Raw genomic sequence first — 22794 nt, forward strand, 5'->3', positions numbered from 1 at the left:
GTTATAACAATAACGCAAACATGTTTTAAGCAACGTTTTTTTCCCAATAAAATAAAGTTAATTTTAGTTTTATTTTTTTTTTAAAGTACAATTATCAATATTACATGTATATTTTATTGTGATACACAATTGAAATAAAATCCTTATGTTGTAAACCAGACGTTACAAATACCTTGGGATTTACTTCCAATATGAATCCCCAAATTACTAACAGTTAGTTATCGTTTGTAATATAGAAATAAACAAAACTTTTGCGGAGTTAACACATTTTTGCAAAGTTGTTATCATGTTAGCCACATATTGATCTTAATTCGCAACAATACATTAACCATTTAAAAGCAGTATTAAATTATTTTCAGTTCAGTTGCGTGGTTTTTGGTAAACACATCAAGGTACTAAAGACTAATTGTAAGTTTAAACTCATAAAACTAGTTGTGATTCTAAAATGTCTTTATATCGCGTGATATGTTATTATAATGAATTTTTTGAGACCAATTTAAGATTTTATAGTGTCTTTGATTTGCGTTGTAAGTTATAATAGTTTATTTTTTGAAACTCAAGGGTTTTAAAATATTTTTCAATTAGGTATGTTACAATAGTTCATTTTTTACATATTACTAAGTTTTAAAAATGACTTTGAATAGGGCACGCCGTATCAAAAGCCACAACTCTACATATAAAATCATTTTATGCAATATCATTTAACAATTTTAACTAATTAATTATAAGCAGGGGGAAGGATAGGAAGTTATGAAAATACACCACAAAACCCAGGCCAGTTAAGAAAAAAAAAATTTTTGATTATTTTCTTGCAACTGGCGGGAATTGAACCCGCGACGCCAGTTTTAAAGTTAACCGTCTGACCAACTCCATCACAGCATCTGTATTTTATCTTTGAAACAATTTTTTCCATATTACATGGATGAAAAAAAACAATAAAATTAGTCAAACGTATAGAACAAGAATTGATTAAAAAAGTATGCATCGAAGCATCAAATTTTAGGTGTGAAATATAATGAATACATTTATGATTTTGTGGTTCTGTGATGAAATTGTCGCATGCTGTTTAAATAGAAAAAAAAGTGCGCATTTATAAAATATGATATATTTCATATCACGTTCACAAGGTTCCATTGTAATTTAGTTTTGTGCTGAAATTCTGTGTTTATTATAGTAAATATAAAAATATGTTCTGCTTGCAAAACAGAAAAATATGGTACAATTAAGTTTAATTAGATGTAGTACAATAAATTATGTAAAATCAAACTAAATACAAACATTTAAGATATTAAATTTATATTTAATATTTGAAGCACTAACTTTGTGGCAATTCATTATATTAAAATAAATAAAACGACGTTGTTTTTAATCACTACTTTTTTTTCCACCAACCGGTTTTAAAACAAACAAGCTTCTTCGGCAAGGTGCTTTGGAACCGGTCAGTGGAAAAAAAATAAGTGAAAAACAAAGTTGTTTTGTTTATTTATTTTATTTTATTTATAACGGTTCACAAATAATAAACAATACATATGACATTGGTTTAATGTTTACATTTAATTGATGAATGAATATTGTTCATCAATTAAATGTAAACACAGCATGCTCAAATCGAGAAAAAAAAACTTTTATTTTTATTTTTAAATTTATTTTATTATATTAGATACTGTTTACCCTCACAAGGTATGGTAAATTGTCACCCTTTAACTCGTAAATTCAAAGTATTGCCTTCTTTCACATACATTTTTTTAAAAATACAGTGCACGTTAGTGTTAGCTATTAATAACAATTGTTAACATGTGTATAGTGGAATTTGATGTTAATGTAACAATAATCCTATTGAAGTGCGTCTCGAAACCGGTAGACAAAAAAAGCCGATAAGCAGTAATATTCAATTGATTACGAACATTCAATAAAAATTTCGACCACGGGTTTTTTAAATATTATTTCCAATAACAAAAATTCATATTTTGTTTTAGAAGGCGGACTGCCAACAGAATTGGCAAATAATTTGTTTATCTGTATAATTTTTATTTACAAAACATATTTGATATTTCAGTGCAAGGGCTGGGAAGGGAAGCCATTTCAGGAAAATCGCTGGTAGATTTCGGCGTGGGTGTATCGAATGAAAGGGGGGAGAGTGGAGAAAGTCTCTCAGGGGCAAACAACTCAAGATTGAATATGAAAATTTAATCAGATAATTTCATGAGGGAATAATGCCGGCACACCTTCATGATGTTGGGCCGATGTGCCCCGGGCTCCTGCCCCAGTGTAGTGCCCAAAACCTGAAATTGCAATTTTCCCCAAATAATTCGTTTTCAAAATAACTTGGTATCTAAATTTTGTCAGATTTCCCACTCATTTAACTTTAGCGGTTTTAAGGCGTTTGTATGGTTAGGATGTTTAAATTGTGCAAATTCTGCGTAAATACGTAGTGTTTGGGTAATAATTAAAAAATATTCTTGAAAGTAGACATACCTGTTCTCTTATGTTAAGGTAAGCTACATCGACATGAATAAGAAAAGTCATTGTACCTGTACGAAACTTAAATCTCTGTTAACACCACCCGCTGACTGTGACTTTTTGTCACTGTCACGTTGTGTCACTGTGGGTGCACTCACTACTCACTACTGGTGACAAAATATTCATTTAGCGATGGATTTCGAAGAGGTCGCAGTGATTTGCGTTCTTGAATTACGCAGTAGGAAAATTAAATGAAAGAAACACTACTAGGCACGTCCCATATATAATGAACAATTATTAAATGGTAAATTTTATTTCCTGTATTCTGAATTACGTCAATATCCTCTCAGGTGTTTAAAATTATTTTTGAATGTCTATAAATAGTTTTACAATAATTGAATGGAAATTTCATCCCACAATTTCCCTTTCAAACGAATATCAGAGAATTCCTTTTTTTTTGTATACAATGCTAGCCGTTTATATCATCTACGTGCAAAGAAGCAGCCACCTTAAATCTCGTCCGCATAAATAAAAGTTTCAGCTCTTTAACTTCACAAACATCAACAGATGATAGGGTTGAAAGAATAAAAATGTTCAAATATGGGTAGAATGATGAATGTTTGACAATGTGTAAAGTGGCCACTTAAACCAGCCAATGACAGGTCATAAGCTCTGTAAATGGCTAGACTTCTATTTTATCTTGTATAGAATGTTGTTCATCACTATTTGAATAATATGTCAATCTTAAATATAACTGAAAAATTTACAACACAAGTCCGTTCGTTGGCGTCTGCCGGCAGAGTGACAGAAAATTCCTAGTGAACGCACTCCCATAGCAATGTACAGGCTGGGGCCGGGTGACAGTCGCGTCACACTGGAACATTTTGTCACCGTATTGTCATGTCGCCACAGTGAGCGCCCTCTCATATATCTCCATAGCACTTGACACTGTGACAAAAAGTCATCGTGACTTTTTGTCACAATCAGCGGGGGTTCTGACTGTTTTAGATTATTTTTTGATTTTTTATTTGATATTTTTATACTTTATTTTTCTTCTTTCCTACATCCTCTCCTAAGTGGAGCATGTGGACATCACCAGTTGCCTCCAGGAGTCTCTATTACCTGCCAGCACTCTCGCCTCCTCCAATGTCAATTCAGTGCTCTTTAATCCCACCAAATAAAGTCGAAAGATCGTCATCGGCTTTTCAGGACGGTGTGAGCTTACAGGTTTGAAAAAGATGCAATTAAGGTTAAGTTTTTCTCGAAGCGTGCGCAACACGTGTTCAAGCCAGGTCCACTACCGTATCCTTAAGACACCCGTTGTAGAAGACTGCTGCTGGCGGCCTCCGTGGTGTAGTGGTCAAGACGCTTGACTCACGGACGGGAGGTTCCGGGTTCGATTCCCGGTGAGAACACAAAAATTAAAATGTGATTTTTCTCAAGCCTGAGTGCTCTGTGATGTAATTCACCACTGTAATTAGGCCTCCTGGCCTGTTGTGGTGCAAAAAAAAATGTAAAAAAATGTAAAATGTAAAAAATGCATCTAATCTCAGACTTCTAGAGTGTCTCGGACTTGAAAGTATGGAGAGGCTGAATAATTGCATTTAAACTACTTTTTTTCAGCTCGGGGGAGAATGGTCAATGATTTTGCATGCTTTAGGGATGTTTATAAAACAGCCTCTGCCGAAACATCGCCAACAGAAGTCACACACTCGCTTCATATCAGACTCAACCACCCCTTGGGATAACGAACAAGACCCGGGGATGGAATTGTCTTGCCACATATTGGCAAATGATTTTGAACAGTGCTTTGGAGTCGTTTCTGCGAGATGCCTCTTCTGCTGCATTTATTTGCGAATCCAGGAAGCGACGTTTGTTCGCGCTAGTAGATTTCTCGACAATTTTGTCTTGGTATCGGTAGCTGTTTTTAAAAACAACAGTTTTATTTATATTTTTATTTTTTTACATTATTTTATTTCATTTTACATTACTTTTTTTTATCTTATTATCTTTATTTAGTTATTTTATTTTGTTTTGTTTTAATTCTTAATTTATTATATTATTTTAGTTTATTTTATTATATTATTTTATTTGTTGTTTAATTTGTTTTATTTTATTTTATTTTTTAATTATTTGATTCGGGATTTTTACAGCTCTTGCATAACTAAAAGCAGAAATGTATTAATAATACTAGAACCAAAAAAAAAATCAAACTCTCAATCCCATAACACATAATACAATGTTTTACTGGTTACTGGCAGTTTCATTTATTGAACTTTGTCAGAAAAAAAAATTGAGCGAAGTGTATTGTAAAATGAATAATTCCCCTGCAAGAAAATACCACAATTTCATGTGAATTACTATCTGCGTTACTAATTGTTATAATACAAATAATTCATCTGCCATTTTATACGATTTCACGCATCTTTATTGATGTTTGATCCGCTTTATAGTAACATCAATAAATAAATTAATTATGTAACTAAATAAATTTTAAGACCCAACTAAGTTTTTTCATAGAAATTAAGACGTGTAATCAAGAAATACCATATTACACATAATTTGAAATAAACAGCGATTTGTTTGATTTTTTTCACGTATTAAAAAAAAACACTTTTTTCTAATTGAAAAAACATTTTCACTGTCAAGAGGAGATCGTGGTCTAATCTAGTATATTTATTAACCTTAAACATTGTAGCATTCATAATTCTGCTCATGTTTGAACACTCGAAACTCCTTTATTTTTTGATCCAATTAAAAACTTAGACTGAATCGTAAATAAATGTTCTTTATCTCTATTGTATTATACGAGTATGTCAAAGAAGTATTTAATACTTACTTTTAGCACAACCAAATCTCGTAAAACATTCAATAACCTTCTAGAAGTAGTCGTTTCTGAGAAATACTAAAGGGTAGAAAACTAATGGAAACGAACAAGATTATTATTTATCAAGTAAATATTTTACGATTTTCAATTTATTTCACAAATTCCAAGACATACAAAATTAAGGCAAGTTTTATACCAGATTTAAATGGCTTAGTGGAAAATTACCCAACATTAAGAAATTATATTAAAGAATTTTCAAAATGATGAAGAGGCTCACTAGCATTAACTTAGTTGATTAATTTAAAGAGCAATTTGCCGATGCATTTAAGTTTTTTTTTTTACTTCTACTATTACTACCATCACGCCATTTTCCCGAAGGGGTAGACAGAGAGTATAGACCGCCACACACGTATATCCTGGCATACATTTCTAGCTTCTTCCACATTCATGCATCTTGTCATACATGCCCTTCAGTTCTGTCTGCTTTTGACATGACCACCTTTAAATATTGATTTATCTGATCATGCCACGTCTTCCTTGGTCGTCCTCGTCTCGCGTATTTTTTCAAAGTAGAAATAAAATAATTTCGTTGCAATATGGGAATGTTATATTGTATATTTACAATTACGAAATAAAAAGGGTCGTTTAAATACTGTCAAGTAAAAGAAATGTTTATTGTGTTTATTTGAAGCATTAAAAATATATTTGAATTTATATTTTAAATTCCCACGAAGACGATTCATTGCATTGACTACGATTCTTCACGATTTGGTTGAAAAAAAAATAATATACTATCGTGTATTATTCTTCACGTCACGAATTTTGGCGTTACCATTGTCCAGGCCAATCTTGACGCGTTTTCTTGGAGGTGTATTTTTATCATTTTTATCGAAACAGTTATGAATGAAAACATTTTTCCACAATTCGGATTGATTTAGAAAATACATTTTTTTTTCTAAATACATTTCCCATATTGTTTTCGGTATTCGTAGGGTGTGATATTTCCCTATTATAAAATTATACATTCATTTCAATTTTTGGCTTATTTTAATGAATCGGAAATAAATGTGGTAGAAAATGTAAATCATGTTGATTTAGAACGGGATTCGAATCTTAAAACTCTGTTCAGGAGTCCAAGACGTTACTATTGAACAACAAACTGATTTTTATAAAATTTATGAAATTTTTTGATTATCAACTTAAGTATTTATAAAATATTCAAAAAAAGCGCATGATAGTAAAATACATTTTGCAATATATCGCAATTGATAATATTCCATTGTATGGCCATTTTTTGTGAGGAAAACGGTATTTATTAGCCAATTTGTTATAAAATTGAAGTTTACATAAAATATTTTTGTGGTTCAAAAACATATTTTTTGAAATTATTGATTACATGTACAAATCACATTTTTCTAAAAAACTAATGATATTAATCTAAGAACTATATCTAAATCTCTAAACTAATTAAGATATATTCTACTCACTATTTTGTTTTATAAACGTGAATGTATTATAATTTCAAAATATTTATGCATTATATTACTGAAAGTCCTCAGAAGTAAATATTTTGAAGAACTCATAATTTAATGAATATATTGCACCTTTTGGACGAAAACGATTTAACCCCAAAAAAGCTGAAAATGAGTTAAGACGATAAAACAACTTCAGTGAACATTACGCATCTTTCTGCATTAAAAAAAACGCAACATTCCGGTATGAATAGGACAAAACCGTTACACCGGTTTTTTTATTACTCAGAAAATTTAGATTCCGAGTCAGTACGGAAGCGACGCAATAAGTGTTGTATTTACATTGCTGTGTGAAGGACGCAACGCAGACAAACATATAGTGATCAAAAACCGGTTGAGAATTTTATTCCGATACAAATGGCAAGTTATTTTTTTTTTTAAATATTAAAATGACTAATTTTAGCTTTATGATTGTTTCGTTCCGACTTACCGAAAACCAAAATGACTTATTTAAGTTAATTTAATTTCATTATTTAAATTATCGATAGCCTAAGTGAATTATTTACGTTTATGACATTTTGTGAATAAATAAAAACAATAAAAATTATGTCATTTTCTTATTTATCCAAGTGCTTTTGTTTGTTTTTTAAATCTAATGACTCAATTAATAAATGTCGTGTTTAAACGTAAAATAATTTATTTTCAGTGCGCTTTTTTTCATAGATTAATCGCTGAAAGCCTTCGGTTTGGTGTTCACTTCGAAAAATACAAAACAATCAACGAAAGAATACGAAGGTGTTAAAATTTACATTCTTCTTTTGCAATTTCCCAAAAAGTAGATTTTTTTAGTCGAGTCGTTTTCGCCTGAAAGGTGCGATATAATGTTTTATTTATATTCATTACAATGACGCAATAGAAGTTTCAACTCCACGAGACCAAAGTCATATGTTGAGTTAGGTCGAATAATTAACTAAAACAACATGTCTGAAAAATATTTTTTTTTAATTACATTTGATTTTCCAGTTAAAATCAAAGAAATAAAACTTCTCACAGGTAAGGGACTTTTATTGAGAAACAAACATATTTACGTTTATTCACCAAATTGAATCGGTTGATCGGACCCTTATATCTTCCAGTATAAAAGTTCCCTGGCCTCGAGTTTGTGAGGAGGTTTGCGGGAACGAATGTGACCTCTACATCTCCACATCGCTCCTACGGGAGAGCCGCCCTTGAAAGGTACCAAGAACTTTAAACTGTTCTCGAAGAGAAAACTGAATATTGATGAGAAACCCGGGAAATGACCGAACCCGGGATATATCCCACTCGTAAAGTGGAAGAGTTATATTCGAGACGTAAAAAGAAGATTTTTATGGTCTGGTTTCGTTAGCTGCGTGGTTTTCTACATATTGGTTCGAGTTATCTCGTTAAATTATGTGTTTTCATTGAATATATGCGGGTGTTTGACGAAGAATTTGAAAGGCTCTTTTCAGGAATTAATGAATAATCGCATGATGTTATGTGAGCAGGGTAATATCAAAGACGAATATCTGTCATGTAGATAATTTTAAACTATCTTCACATTTTTGTACTGAGGTAGTCTATTGGTAAATTTTTCGCTTTTGCGCAAAATAGTCCCTGTTACAAAAATGTTATTCTTTCCACATATCTAAAAATTTACCCAGTTGATAAACAAATGAAAACAGAGATGGAGAACATTTCAGATAAAGAAATACGGAAGTTTAGGCATTCACAGGGCTTATGACTTGTCATGGGATAGTTTAGGTGGCCACAACCACCACAACAGGCCAGGAAGCCCAATTACAGTGGTGAACTACATCACAGAACACCCAGGCTTAAGAAAAATCACATTTAATTTTTGTGTTCTCACCGGGAATCGAACCCGGAACCTTCCGTGTGTGAGTCAAGAGTCTTGACCACTACACCACGGAGGCCGCCATTGTGTAACATTTACCATTTTGCTTATGTTTGAACATCCATATTTCATCCATTCTTCCATCTGATGATTTAAGTGTTGTTAAAGTTCTGAAACCTTTATTTTGCGAAAAGATTCATCTGATTAGATTATTTCACATACTAGGCAGCACCCGAAAACAAATTTCGCATTTTTAAACTTCTTATTTCAGTTATTTGTACTATAATATTTTCAGTTTGTCTAAGTGTTTATCTACAAACATTTGGACAAACATTAAATGTTGCTACCCAGTTATTGAGATATAATATATATATAAAAAAAACACTCCATACAAATCCGAACTAAAAAGTCGTCCCAAAATGAAATGGAATGGCCAGCGATGGATGCAAGCGTCATCACGTTATATATCGACTTTGGCAAGCAAAACGCGTAGTACAGTAAAAAGCACTGACCGTTTATATCGGTCTACTGTGAGTTTTATTCATAATGTTGCTTCCTTCCGCATGCGCGTTACATTTGTTAACCGTTTTACTACATATACGGAAAAATACATTTGTAGACGAAGGAGTAGAGTAACTGACAAAATTATTGGGACATTAGAACTGGTAACATAAGAATAAAATGTTTTTTTTAATTAAAACATATATCTTTCTGTTTTTTTCATTAACTTAATCACAAATAACTATCGACGTGCTTAAAAACATGCTAAGCATTTGAGCGATCACAATGAACAATAATGAACATGCTTAAATTACGCGTGTTAATCTCTAAGTGTGAGTCGGTTTGTTTTTTGTTTTCCTCGTAGATAAATACGGTTCATTGGCGAAAAATTGGCGTTTATTATAAAAAATAATACAATATATTGCGTTTGCAAAATGATAAGAAGTATCTAATACAAAAAAGAGAAAATTAAATTACAATTACTATGGCGACTGCTTTTCTCGACATTTGATATGCCAATCGCCGGCTAAATGCAATGAATAGCATGGTAAATAATAAATAACTTTAAAAAAATGCAGTTTTGGAATATTTTCCATATTTACACCGGTGAAATTCAAATATGTGATTGCGCAGCAGGGTTATATGACGCGAAACTGAAATATTTTGACATTTAATGTGTGTTGCACGGATGTTATATTATGATCGCGAATACAATAAATAACCACGGTGAGAAATTGTTACCACGGCGCTTATTAGCACGTCGATAGTTATTTGTGGTTGAGCTACAGAACGATTTGTGAAATGTCTTAGTGTACGTGTAGGCATTTTAATAATTTCTAGGAGACTCACAAGTTCAAAAAGAGCTGAGTACTGCTCGCAACAGACTTAAGTCCGTTCTATCAAACATATATATGTATGACAATTGGTCGCAGGTTGAGGGACCATACTTCAAACGCTTAGGCTTACTTTAGTTATATACCTCAAAGTACCCATTTGAGTTTTTTTCAAATAATCGGTTATTGACATTAACAGTTAGGTTATGTTATTTATATCGATTGGTCATGCGCAGCGCAAGTCGGTAGCTTTTTATTGCCATTCAATAAATGAGCATACAATTTAATGACGCAGAACTGTTGTGATTTGTCATTTCATTCCCCCTTTTTGTTTTTATTCTCCGCTGTTGTCGTATATAAACGACATTACATTAATTCTTTATGAGGACGTGAAGTATACATGTTGTTTGTCATGTAACCTGCTCTAATTAAATTAAACTAATTCTCACGTTTTAAATATAAAGTTTGTATAGTGTTTTTACCTTAATTACCTAGAAGAAAAAAAATTCTTCTTAATGAGGAAGTTCGGAGTATTTTTTTATTTTAGTTTAGTCCAGTTCAGTGCCGAATAAATCGGGGTTTTTTGCAAAGCATAGTAGTATTATGATATTTTTGCAAAACAGTAAAGAAGTTAAAAAATATACAAATAATCGAAATGAAAGTAAAAACAAGTAAAAATTAAGTAAAAAGTAAAATTAAAGTACAAGCAAACATATTAGGCACTGTTTATTCTCAAAAGGTATAGTAAATACCTATTCTGAGGTAGACAGAATTTTTTTTAATGTATAAAACACAGTAACTTTTTTTAAATAGATGTCTTTAGATAATTTATACAAAATTGAATAATACCTAAAAATATGACAATCTTCCAAAAAATTATGGAATCATATAACTAATTAATTTTTATTGGTTTATGAAATTTAGATTGTTTTTTCATCGCTTTAGTGTTTAAAAAAAACTCCTGAAATCCCAAGATTTAATCGGTAAGTTCTGTTGATTGGTAAGTTGACTTCCCGGAAACTGTAAATATATCACAACCCTCTTTCATTGGTTGATTCGGACGTATGGCGTCATTCAAAGTTGTTCATTTTTCAAAATATTTTTTTTATACATTTTTGAGAAACTTTGCCATACATATAAATGATTTAACTTTTACAGCGAGTAAAATATTTTTTTTGTATCCAATTTTCCGTTGCAATGAACTTTTTTATTACATAACAATAAAAAAATATTACAACTAAGAAAAAATGTATAATAACAAACTAGAACATTTAAGGGAAGGAAAATAGAAGTCTAGGCTTTAATAGAACTTATGACTTGTCATTGGCTGGTTAAAGTGGCCACATTTCACACTGTACAACATTTACCGTTTTGCCTGTGTTATTTACTAAGCGTGTCCGGTTAGATTATATCCTCCCACTCCAATATGCGGGGACAGATTTCGCCTTGTCGTTTGCCATAATTAGGTCCCCCGGAGTGCAGCCTTCCTCCATGCCTGTGTTTGAACATCCATATTTCTTCAATTTACATCTGTTGATTTAAGTGAAGGTGGCTGGAACCTTTCGTTTTGTAAATATATTCATCTGACCTTCACACTTCAATTTCGCGTTTCTTGGACTAGTTTCCAAATGGTTGTAGATGTGTGTAAAGTAGTTACTTCAACCAGCCAAATGACAGTACATAAGTCCTGTAAATACCTGAACTTTCATATTTTCTTCTAAAATTTTTTTTCCATCTCAGTTTTAATTTGTTAATCTTAATAACTCCGTAGGCCCTAGAAGGTGAAATTCAATCTTCTCACTACAAACATTTGGACAAGCTAATAATATTTTAATATTACATATAAAAGGTTATTTTTACACTAGAATATTTCAACGTCCCTAGACTGGTGCCTGAAACGAAAGACTGATCTAAAGACATCTTACCTTCATGTATTTTTTTTATCAATATACCCTGCGATTAATATACCAATGCAGTTCCCTTTGCACCATTAGCTGTGGATCAAGGAATTATGATGATAGTAGGTTTTGCATGTAAGTGTAATTAGTGTTCTGAGGAAGAGACGGGTACGTCTCGAAACCAATTAACAGAGAAGTTGGTAAATGCTATCATTATACAATGCATTATTCACTTAGAATTGAAAATCTATTACACCACAAAGGTAATGTTTTGAGTATCAGTAATATAATATAAATGTTTCAAATAATCATCATTCTAATGAAGTCACTTTGTTAATGTTCGACTATTTTTACACATTTGTCGTGAGGAAAGTAGAAATGTTTAATTTAAATCTTGTCTTCTCAATCAAAGTAAAAGTATACTTAGATTCATAGAGTTACGTTCAGAGAACGATTCGTTTGAAATACCTTTCTGTGGAGCATGACAATCGGTACTTTATTATAAAGTGCCCGGGTTGATGAGAGAATCTCCGACATAAACAGGAAACGTGACAACTCGACTGCCTTTTCCCTTCGCCTCTTCTGTTTTCGTTTTTTTAGACTTGAACTGCTTTTTTCTTCTAGTTATTTTTCCTTCGACTGTCGCTTCCAAATTAATTATTATAAGGTACTATCATTTCGAAACATTTTTTTCGGAAGGTTTTTTGTTTTTTTCCTCTTATCCCGATTATTTATTGCTTTGCTTATGCATAAAAATATTTTTTTTCTAATGTGTATTTATTATACAACAGTTATTTTTCACAGGCCTGGGTGCGTTTTTTCAAAAAAATAAATCATTTTGAGGTCTTTAAAAAGTCAATTCTGCCGTAACTTCATTTTTTTCAACTTCCTTTGGGTGTTCAAAAATTTGGCCGTATTGTGTGCACATTTGTTTGCAGTTTAACACTCGTGAAATATATGGAAGACGTAGAGGTGAGTTCATCAAAAAAGACAAGAGATTCTGAAGTTTAGACATTTGAAGAAAAAAAAGGTAGAAATTTACTGGTAACTATTTTTATTTATACATTCTTTTCTATAGATTATAAAAAATATAATGTAATTTTGGCAAAATAAATTAAAAATCATAAATAAGCCGCCGCCGGTCACATAAGTAGCATGCGCTTTCGCCTTCCGTCAATAACCGACAGATTGAACAATTTTTTTTTATTGATTCTTTCCTATAAACACCGGCAACAGAACAGCGTCTCAGTTTTTTTTGTTATAAGTTCTATTCTCGTGATTTTTTTATAAAGTAAAACAGATTTTTTGTGGTATTGGCATTACTTTCATTTGTATTATGATTCTTTGCATGGTAAAGATAAAAACTTTCCAAATCGGATATAAAAATGTTGATTTGATGATTCCAAAAAATAAAACTTCATCATTTAAATAAGTAACAGAGATAAAAATATCAAGTCTTGCATCCTGTGTAGATTTGTGTTACATCATAGACAAGAGTTAATTAAAATTATCAAAAACATACACAATTAAGAAAACTCTTTCGACATGCACAATAAGCTTAATTAATCAGAAACAAGGAGATTAAAATAAAAATATATTTTATTGCTAGCCATGATAAGAGTCAAGAAAACTCTTAACAAATCAGTTTTATTAATCAAAGGACTGAAGAAATTATGTATACTCTCTTTGAGTCTTGCTTCCAACGTAAAATAAAACATATTCATTCTCCTGAAACATTTTCGAAATTATCTTTGGTTTGAATTCTATTAAGGTATTAAAAAAATATTCTTACTAGAATAAATTGCACATTCGAGAGATAAACAATGTTTTTTTATCCCCTAAAAGAAAAAGTTCATTAGAGTAAAATTAACGTATTTCACATTGTGTTTTCATGTAAATTAAGACATCATTATAAATGCAGGAATATTTGTTTTAGTCTTGACAATTTGACAACTGGTGTTACGAAAATTTGACAACAGAGGCCACGAATTTTTTTGTGGCAACATTTCATTATATTAAAAAGCACATGTTTTTGTTAATTATGCGTACACGCACAGTCTCAGTCTTGTATGTATCGTACGCATGATAACAAAATACATATTGGGTTGCTTTCTGGTGCACAATAAATTAAAAAATAAAATGTTATTGATCATCCCTAATTTTACCATGGCGTGTTGATTTGCACCAAACGTGTGAAATGGGCTATAAGTAAACATCGAATTTAGGGAAAAAAGTTTTTTTTTACTAAACTAGGAAAATATGCCCCGTTAGAAATGCATCACACTTTTGCTAGCAAAAATCGCATTCAAATTATTATTATCATATTGGGAATCAAATCTGCATAAGACAAGCGAAGTGTTTTAATAACAACATCAGACACAAAAAGCCCATTGTTTGTCCATAACAAATATGACGTAAACCAACACGCCTTTTCGTCGTAGGGGTGGGCAGAGAGGATGAAATGCCATATTACTCTAAATGCATACATCTTCTCATGAACCCGCTCCATTTATTCCGACTTTTAACGTTTTAATCTTTAAGTATTTGCTGAATTCGGAAGTGTTTGGTTTTTTAATTTTATCCTTTCTTTTCATAAATAAGCGTTGGCATCAGAATTCTATTATGACCAACTAATTTTGCCTCCTGCTACAATCATTCATTTGTGAAAATTAATTTTAGTGCACCGTTTTCCCTATTTGCGGTACATACATTAATTTCTCAGTACTTTTATTCCTAGCAAACACATTTCCTAGATATATTTATTCATCTACCTGTTTCAGGATAACTCACCCTATTCATACTGTAAAGTTAACATACATTACGTAAATGTATATGCATACCAGGGTACTGCTGGTGAGCGGTCGCTTGCGCCAGTAACGTGGCGAAGAGTTGCGGATCCATCCTCGGAGTCTCGTCTTCAGAGCTACTGCCCCTCCAGTCCCTCCTCCTGATGCTGCCCACGCTGCTGCCACCCTGGGAGCCAGCCCGGGAGCGGCGCCCGCCAACGCGGCTCGCCTCTGGCCCGTCCATCATTGTCTCGTGTCACTCGGTCATCGGCGGCCAGCTCAGTGAGGACTAAAAAAATAAGGAAAATAAAATAAGACAAGGTAATAAAACATACGTAGTTATGTACTGGTAGTGAAAAATGATCTGAATGTAGTTATCTACAGGTAATGAGACATTTTTGTTTTTTTTTACTATATTTTCTTTTATTAAGGACACATAGAGTACAATATCAAAGTTTTATAGTAAACTAAATTAGACTTAACATTAATTGACCAGTGAAGTTTCCATATAATATTACATGCTAAGGTTTTCTATAAGATACTTTTTTTCTAAATACAATAATATAATAAGGGTAAAAAACATACATTTATTTATTTATTTACATACATAAGTTTATTGTACATTATTTGAGACATAAAATGACATGAAAGAAGTTTGAAAATTAAAATAAAAGTAAAAAAGTCATTTTAACAGTTTTGAGTTAGTATTTACATAAATAGAAATGATATAAACATAAAAAAGAAACTCATTGAAAGTAATTAAAAGGACAAAAATTAAAATAAATAAGAAATAAAAACCTGCTCAAATGCAAAAAAAACAAACATTTTCAAAAAGGAAAAATATTCAATCATACATATTTTAAGGGATTAAAAAAGAACAGGTGAGACATGATCTGAATATGTAGTTATCTACTGGTAGTGAAATCAGGGCCCCGATTAAATTTTCATCATGTAGTTAGTTTTAAATTTTGATTATATAATCTAACTATCATATATCTCACAAGTATTTAATTATTATCATATGAAAGTCCAATTTAATATTACTATGTGTGGTACAACTAAATTGTTACCAAGGATATCTTCCTAATATTAAAATCGTATCAGGTCATTTAGAAAGGGTGGTCCTCATTTCGCCACAAACATACACAAGTGGCAAGCTGTCGCATACGAAACGTTCTTTATGTGTTTACTTTCTACAACCCCACCCTCTTAACGAGTTTTCTTACTTTTCAAGGTGGGAGTCGTTGATAACATTTCCAATCATTTTCCGTATTTTATTTATATTTTACCGAAATGAATAAAAATGAGATTTACATTTCAAGTGTCTTCATCAGTAACCTTTAATTGAACAAATTAAGAAAAAAAATGTATGCATATTCTATTTATCATGCAGTAAACTTAATTTTACTTTGTAGATAAAATTGACGTTAAATGTTAACTTCCCATTATAAAACAGCTTCAAGGCTGCGATTCCAATCAAAAGTTTAAAACGTCATACCTTCCCCGTTACGGTTTAGTTAGAGAAAAATTTCCCGAGCTATTACAAAGATTAAGCAAGTTTATTGGATTTATTGGTATGTACCAAGGATTCAAGTACTCCACGGTTCACACATCTACGCAGTAAAAATCATAGAAATTGGGTTCCATCCAGCAATTTTCGCTTTAATTATGATTTGTTTAAAATTTTCATCGTTGTGGGGTGGCCAGTTTTTTTCTTAAAAGAGTATTTAAAATACAAAAGTGAAATCATTAAATGTTGAAGTCGAATTGATTTCTAAAGTAACTGTGAGTTTTTAAACCATAAGGCTCGATGTGGCTACATTGACATATAGCAGGATCGAACCGTTTGGATTTAAAACTTAAGGTAATAAAAACGCATGCGTAATATCATGTGACCTGTGAAATTTGGTAAAAATATCACCACTATGAAAAATGGATTTATATGTTACAATTTTTCCACATTTTTCCCTATCTTCCTAAAGCACGTGTCTACATATCGACAGAGCCGGCTCTATAATATCTCGGTAGATACGGACAGATGAAAAATTAAGCTTACCGCCTCGAAAATAGTCAAATGTCATTTGAAAAAATTTTCAAGCTGGGATTTTTTGTTTTAAAATCTTTTCAAAGTTACTCCTTTTTATCGCAGAAGCTTGTTTAAAATACGAAAGAGAAATATTTTTATTTAAATTAAGCATTAAACGCGGAGTAAGGTTTCGGCCTCACTTATTGGTTGAATTTGATCATATGACGTCTAACATGACGTAATGAAAACACGTATTGACAAGTCGGTAGAGCATATCGAAGTAAATAGAGATAGTTGGAAAATTTAGTATACCGTCTCGGTATGTACCGATGAAGACGGCGCGGCGTTTGTTGCGGCCCAGATCCCTCTTCAAAAGGACGAAAACCGTAATAATACAAACATATTAAACTATTGGAGTAGATAAGGAGGAAATAAGGATGATGGCTGTATTTTTTCCGTTTGATTGGTGGTACCTACAACGCTTTGGACTCCCTTCTTAAGTACGAACCAGAGGCATAGGGGAAATAGGACAATTGAGCACCGGGCGCAAACGCTAGGCCAGTATCCTTTAGATTAGTGTTCAAACACGTACTTGTCACTACAATGGAAATTACCCAACCGAGTACCACGATACCGTGCCGATTGCAATTGGAGGTAGCTTTGCTGAATGGTACCGTCTCGTCTTATGAAGCTCGTATTTATTATGGTACCAACTACCGACGCGGGAAAATAACGTGACGTTTTTATTTTCATTTGTACGGCACGTGCCACGTTTGTTTATTTTACCCTTATTCTGTCATTTTTAAAACCGTTTGTATTTAATTTTTTCATATTTTGATACAACTAATGCACATTTTTTAAAAACAGTCGTAACATTACAATTTTAAAGAAATAAATAATTGTCATGGATTTGTACCTGAAGCGTAAGACAAATATATATTTTAAATGTTTATAAATTTATTGCATAAATAAGTATACATATTGAATACCAGAAAATTTAAATAAAACAAGTGGATTAGAAAATGAATACGGAGCGTCCTCTGGTTAGGATAGTCTCTATTAAACGAGGCTCAGCCTATTCTAAGATGGATATTTTTTTGTGTAATAAAGTATATAATTAGTTTTATACTAATGTAGCAATAACAAAACAAAAAACTTAAACCATGTTATTATAAATGCATAGCATAGTTACCTTGCACTTAACAAAAATGATCAAAATACGCTACAATTGGAGTGCCAACGCAGTGTCCTATACACCACAGGGCGTAGATAAAATAAAAGCACTGGATAAAGTTTTATAAAAGACTTGGAAATTTGTTATTTTTATTTAAAACAAAAAAGTATTGGTCCATTAGTTGTTAAAATATGAATACTGTTTTGTCAAAGGATACATTTATAAACCATTTTATAAATAAATTTCAAATAAAAAATATTAAGTTTTCGTAGAACGGGGCTCGAACCTCGGACCTCTGATCCGTGAGTCCACGACAATAGCCACAGAACCATAACCTGAATGTAATATATTCCTTGGCATGGGACTTCCCGGTAAAGAACACGTTTTATGTTCATGAATAAGAAACACTTAACAATAAGTTAATAATAAGAACGTGGTTGTGGGCTTGTGGCTAATGTCACAGGCCTGCTTTGAACTCCGTTCTACCTCAATTTGATTCCCGTTTTTTAATAGTGAGTTATTTGTTACTCTTTGAAAATGCCCCAAATAATGAAATATTTGGTTAATCTTAAAAAAAACCTTTTTTCTAAAATTTCCATTTTGCCCAAATCGTCAATTTAAAAAAAAGTCATATTAAACTAACTGGAAAATACTACTTTTGTTCAGACTACCTAAATTTATTAAATGGGGTCTAGAATTCTAATCGTCTATGCGCTTAGTAGCTGCAAGACGTGTTGTAATCTTACTCTTTTTTATTGTTTATATTATTTTATTTTTTTTAGTTTCATTAGCACTCTAAATTTATTTGTCAATTTTTAAAATGTGTAAATGGGGGCTAAATTTCAAACTGTCTATGCGCTCTGTAGCTGCAAGGCGTCCTGTAATCTAGCTTCTATATGTTATAATTTTTTATTTATATTAATTGAAAACGAGGAACTAGAATCCTAACCGTCCATGCGCTCTGTAGCTGCAAGACGTACTGGGATATTTATTAATTGTACAGCGCCCTTGAGGTGATTTTCACAAAAATGGCGCTATATAAATTATCCAACTATATATAAACTTACAAGAATATTCGTACTCTTTTGAATTGGAAAACGAAATAAAATAATTGTTTTTATTTATTGGTATTTTGAGCCACCAACCTAAAAAAAAATTTTTGATCGGTTGCGTTTTTTCATTTCCAGTGTAAATGGGACAACAGTCTTAAAATTAAAAATACTTCATTACTTTGTGTACCAAACGCGTTCTGCAAAGTGTACTATTTGAAAATAATATTTTTACTTTTTCTTATCAGTGTTTATTTTGATGATTTTTCGAATATATTCGTCCTTTGTGTTAAATGTAAATAAAATGTTTGTTTATTGTGTATGCAGACAATTGGTAGAATTCCATATTTAGTTTGGTAATGTATCCAAAATAAAACAAGTTTATTGGATTGTTATTCTACTTTATTTTTTTCAAAATATACAAACCCGAGTTTGTTAGAAAATGTCCTAACAAGACGAAACGCGTCACAATATACCCTTTGTATATTTTATAAAAAATAAAGTAGAATTACAATCCAATAAACTTGTTTTATTTTGGATACATTACCAAATTAAAATGTTTGTGTTTGCTGTTTATCATATTGATGTGCCTCATGTATACTCGTATTTTCTTTCATTTTTATTATGTTTCTGGTTTTATTCAATATCTGTGGTGATATATGTCTTTGTTAATTAATTTTCCGTCCCGACTCAACACAAGACTTTGATCCCATAGATTTAGAGCTTATGTGAAAAAAAAATGTTTCATAATCTGTAAGTAAATAAACCCGTATCAAGAATATACATACCTTATATTGATTTCATTTTTATTAAATAATACAAACCATTCCTTTGTCGTCCACGTCGCGTCGGTTCGGTCGGAACAAATAAGCCCGGAAAATGGTGGCCAGCAAAGTTAAATAAAGCGGAATTGTTTTCTTTTAATAGCAAAAGTGGATGGAGGGTGGGGTGCGTTATTGTAGGGCCCTTCACGAAACGAGGTAATTTCAGTTGACACTTTATGGAACAGAACGCAATGGCTACACTATTGAAAACCTGTTGGCTATGTTAACGATTCATTGGTTATTTTTTCCAATCGCCTTCATTTGTTTGTTTGTGTTGTGCGGAAATGGTTTGGTGGATCTTTATTTATTTTGAATTTATGAGGCTAGTAATCGTTTTAATGCAGTTAATATTGGAAAGCGTCCAAGTTTGTTTACATGCCTTGCAAACCGCATTATACAAAATGTCATCAACATTTTGAAGACGTGCAAATAAAAGCAAAATATTGAATATGATCCAGTGTGTAAAATGGCCATATAAAACAGCCAATGCCAGTGAATGCCAGTGAATGCCAAATACCACCCCTGTTTTTGTTTAGACTTCCATATTACTTTTTTTTAAATGCTATCCATCTGTGTTAGAATATTCAGTGGAAAAATTTCTATGTATGATATGTCAATTTTAATGAATTTTAAAGAGCAATTTTAAAGTTTGATGGACTCAAAAAAATCATTCATTCAAATATATAAGTCCCTGTTATCTAGAATATTATTAAGAAAATCCCCGCACGCCCGGGTCATTTCTGTAACTGTCCCGAAGCTAATGTTTTCTCCCTTCATTTTCGCACGAGAAAGAAAAAGATGAAACCTATTGTACGTACATGAAATCGAAATATTTCGCCCAAAATTAGTTGGAACGCAGGCATTGTCCCGGTAGAGATAACAATATGAAACAAGGAAGATGAAAATAAGATTGATAATAATAATTATAATATTGGCATTGGCCTTGACTGGAAGAGATACGATGATAAATTAGTTTCGATGTATTTTACATACCTATACAAAAGAAGGATAAGTTCGTTAAAATGATAGTTATTATGTGAGTATATTATAGTGAGCAAGACCAAAATACTCGTTAAATGTTATGTAAATTTATATATCATATTGAGAATATGTATATGGACATAGGTAAGTATATTAATGTATTTTTACAAAAATAATTAGTGTGGAGATGACTGTGAAATGCATATATACCTACTTAATAAATTAAAAAATAATCTCCCGCCATTTTAACCCTTTCAGCCGCCACTGCATCAGACCCAACATTACTTCCTGTTCTGTCGTTTGATTTGACGTACTGCAAGCGCAACTTGCATCATTGACAAGAAAAAAGATGTTAAAATTTAAGTAATATGGATGCTGAAACATAATCAGAATGATAAATGTTACACAGTGTGTACAGTGGTCACTTAAACCAGGTAATGACAGGTGATACGTTCTAAAAATTCCTAGACTTACATATTCCTATTATTAAAAAATTTTATGTCTCTGTTGTAATTTTATGTCCTTGTTGACAAACATTTGAAGAAATTTAAAATATTGTTGACGTCACAAACATAATATTTATCTTTTATAAACGTACAGTCAATTCATATATTTAAAGATTTAGGGTTTAATGTGACCGTAACGTAAAGCTTTCACATAAAACATTTAAAGAATATAGTCCATTAAACACTTGAAAGAAATGTTCCTGTTTATGATTTGGATATGATTAATTTTAAATAAAATTGATCGGGGAACTTTGAAAATGCGAGAGTAATTTGCATGTCTCAAAAATAAAACTGAAACAGATTTTCTAGAAAAAGCATTCCCGAAGTGTTTTGCAAAACTGTCTGCCATAAATCATCACAATTAAATTATTTTCCTTCCAACAAATAGGCAATCTTCCTGCAAGAGTGTTCTTATGATATTAGGTATCTAGTTTGATAAATCACCACCAGGCCAGGGTGAGAAGTACGTAGCGAACTGAAAATTCATTTATGAGAATTTTACTGTCTGAGAAGATTTATGTGTTTGATAATTTTGTACTGAGCCAAAAAAATGCATTGAAAAGTAATCTGGATGAGAAGCAATTTAGTAGAGAATAAAACATATGATTTTGTTAAGGGTGGCATCTTGCCATGTCTTGGAAACGATAATAAAAATTTATTCTATTTATTTTCTTATTTCTACAGAATGATACGTATATTATTATTTGGATATAATTTATTTTAGTTAGAATATATTAAAACATTTTTAGATGGGAGTTCGTTTGTTTATTTGTTGCTTCTGTAAAATAAATTGAAAATCTCATAATCATATTTTATAAAACCCTTTTTTTAGCAGTCATATTGATTTAAATCAAAAAAGGTTTACAAATGCATGGGTCTGTATTGAGGTTAGCAAAAGATATTAAATCCATATTATTTATTTATTTATTTATTCATTTATTTTATTTATTTATTTTATTTTATTTGGAATTTTTACAGCTATTACATAAACAAAATAAGTAGAAAAATCTTAACAATGCTACAGCCAATTAAAAAATCCACTGTAAATATAATGACACTTAATATATAAGAAAAGAAGTTAAGTAATTGTATTTGTGTAACGTTTGTATTTATGTGTATGTGAATGTGTGTAGCGTGAATGAATGAGGGAGACGATACATGTGCGTGTGGGAATGAATGAGGGAGAGGGTGCGTGTGTGTGGGTGTGGGTGCGTAAGTATAAAAAAATAATTGTTTAAAACTTGTAATTGTATTAAAACAATAAAGAGCTTAGAAAAAAGTTAGAAACCTTTCTGTTAAAATTCAAATCAAGAAATGGTATAAATTGTATTTATTTTTTTTAAGGTATGTTAAATTTCAAAACCGTATTCTGAAAAAAAAAGCATTTTATTTTACAATTTAACTGATACACATCGAATGAATAATGTGCAACGAGTCCTATACAATACAGTAGGTAACCACAAAATGCAGTAAATACGAAATAATGACAACAATAAAACAAGGTTTGACAATAACGAACGTTGATTCAAAATGAACACACAAATGCATATTATATGCACCTACATAATATATAAATAAGAATAA

At 31.4% G+C, this 22794-nt stretch overlaps 1 protein-coding gene across 1 annotated transcript in view; it reads right to left on the reverse strand.

Moving 5' to 3' along the window:
- LOC148276698 (uncharacterized) overlaps window positions 1–22794 on the reverse strand; it is a 124052-nt gene that overhangs the window by 18653 nt on the left and 82605 nt on the right. The window contains exon 2 of the mRNA XM_088233913.1: window positions 14705–14939. Within this exon, the coding sequence (XP_088090039.1) occupies window positions 14705–14897 (193 nt within the window). The 5' untranslated portion in view covers window positions 14898–14939. The remainder of the gene's footprint in view (window positions 1–14704; window positions 14940–22794) is intronic.

The sequence above is a fragment of the Micrasema longulum genome, unplaced genomic scaffold (assembly GCF_059751315.1).
Source record: "Micrasema longulum isolate JH-2025_06_02 unplaced genomic scaffold, ASM5975131v1 h1tg001161l, whole genome shotgun sequence".
Taxonomy (NCBI): domain Eukaryota; kingdom Metazoa; phylum Arthropoda; class Insecta; order Trichoptera; family Brachycentridae; genus Micrasema; species Micrasema longulum.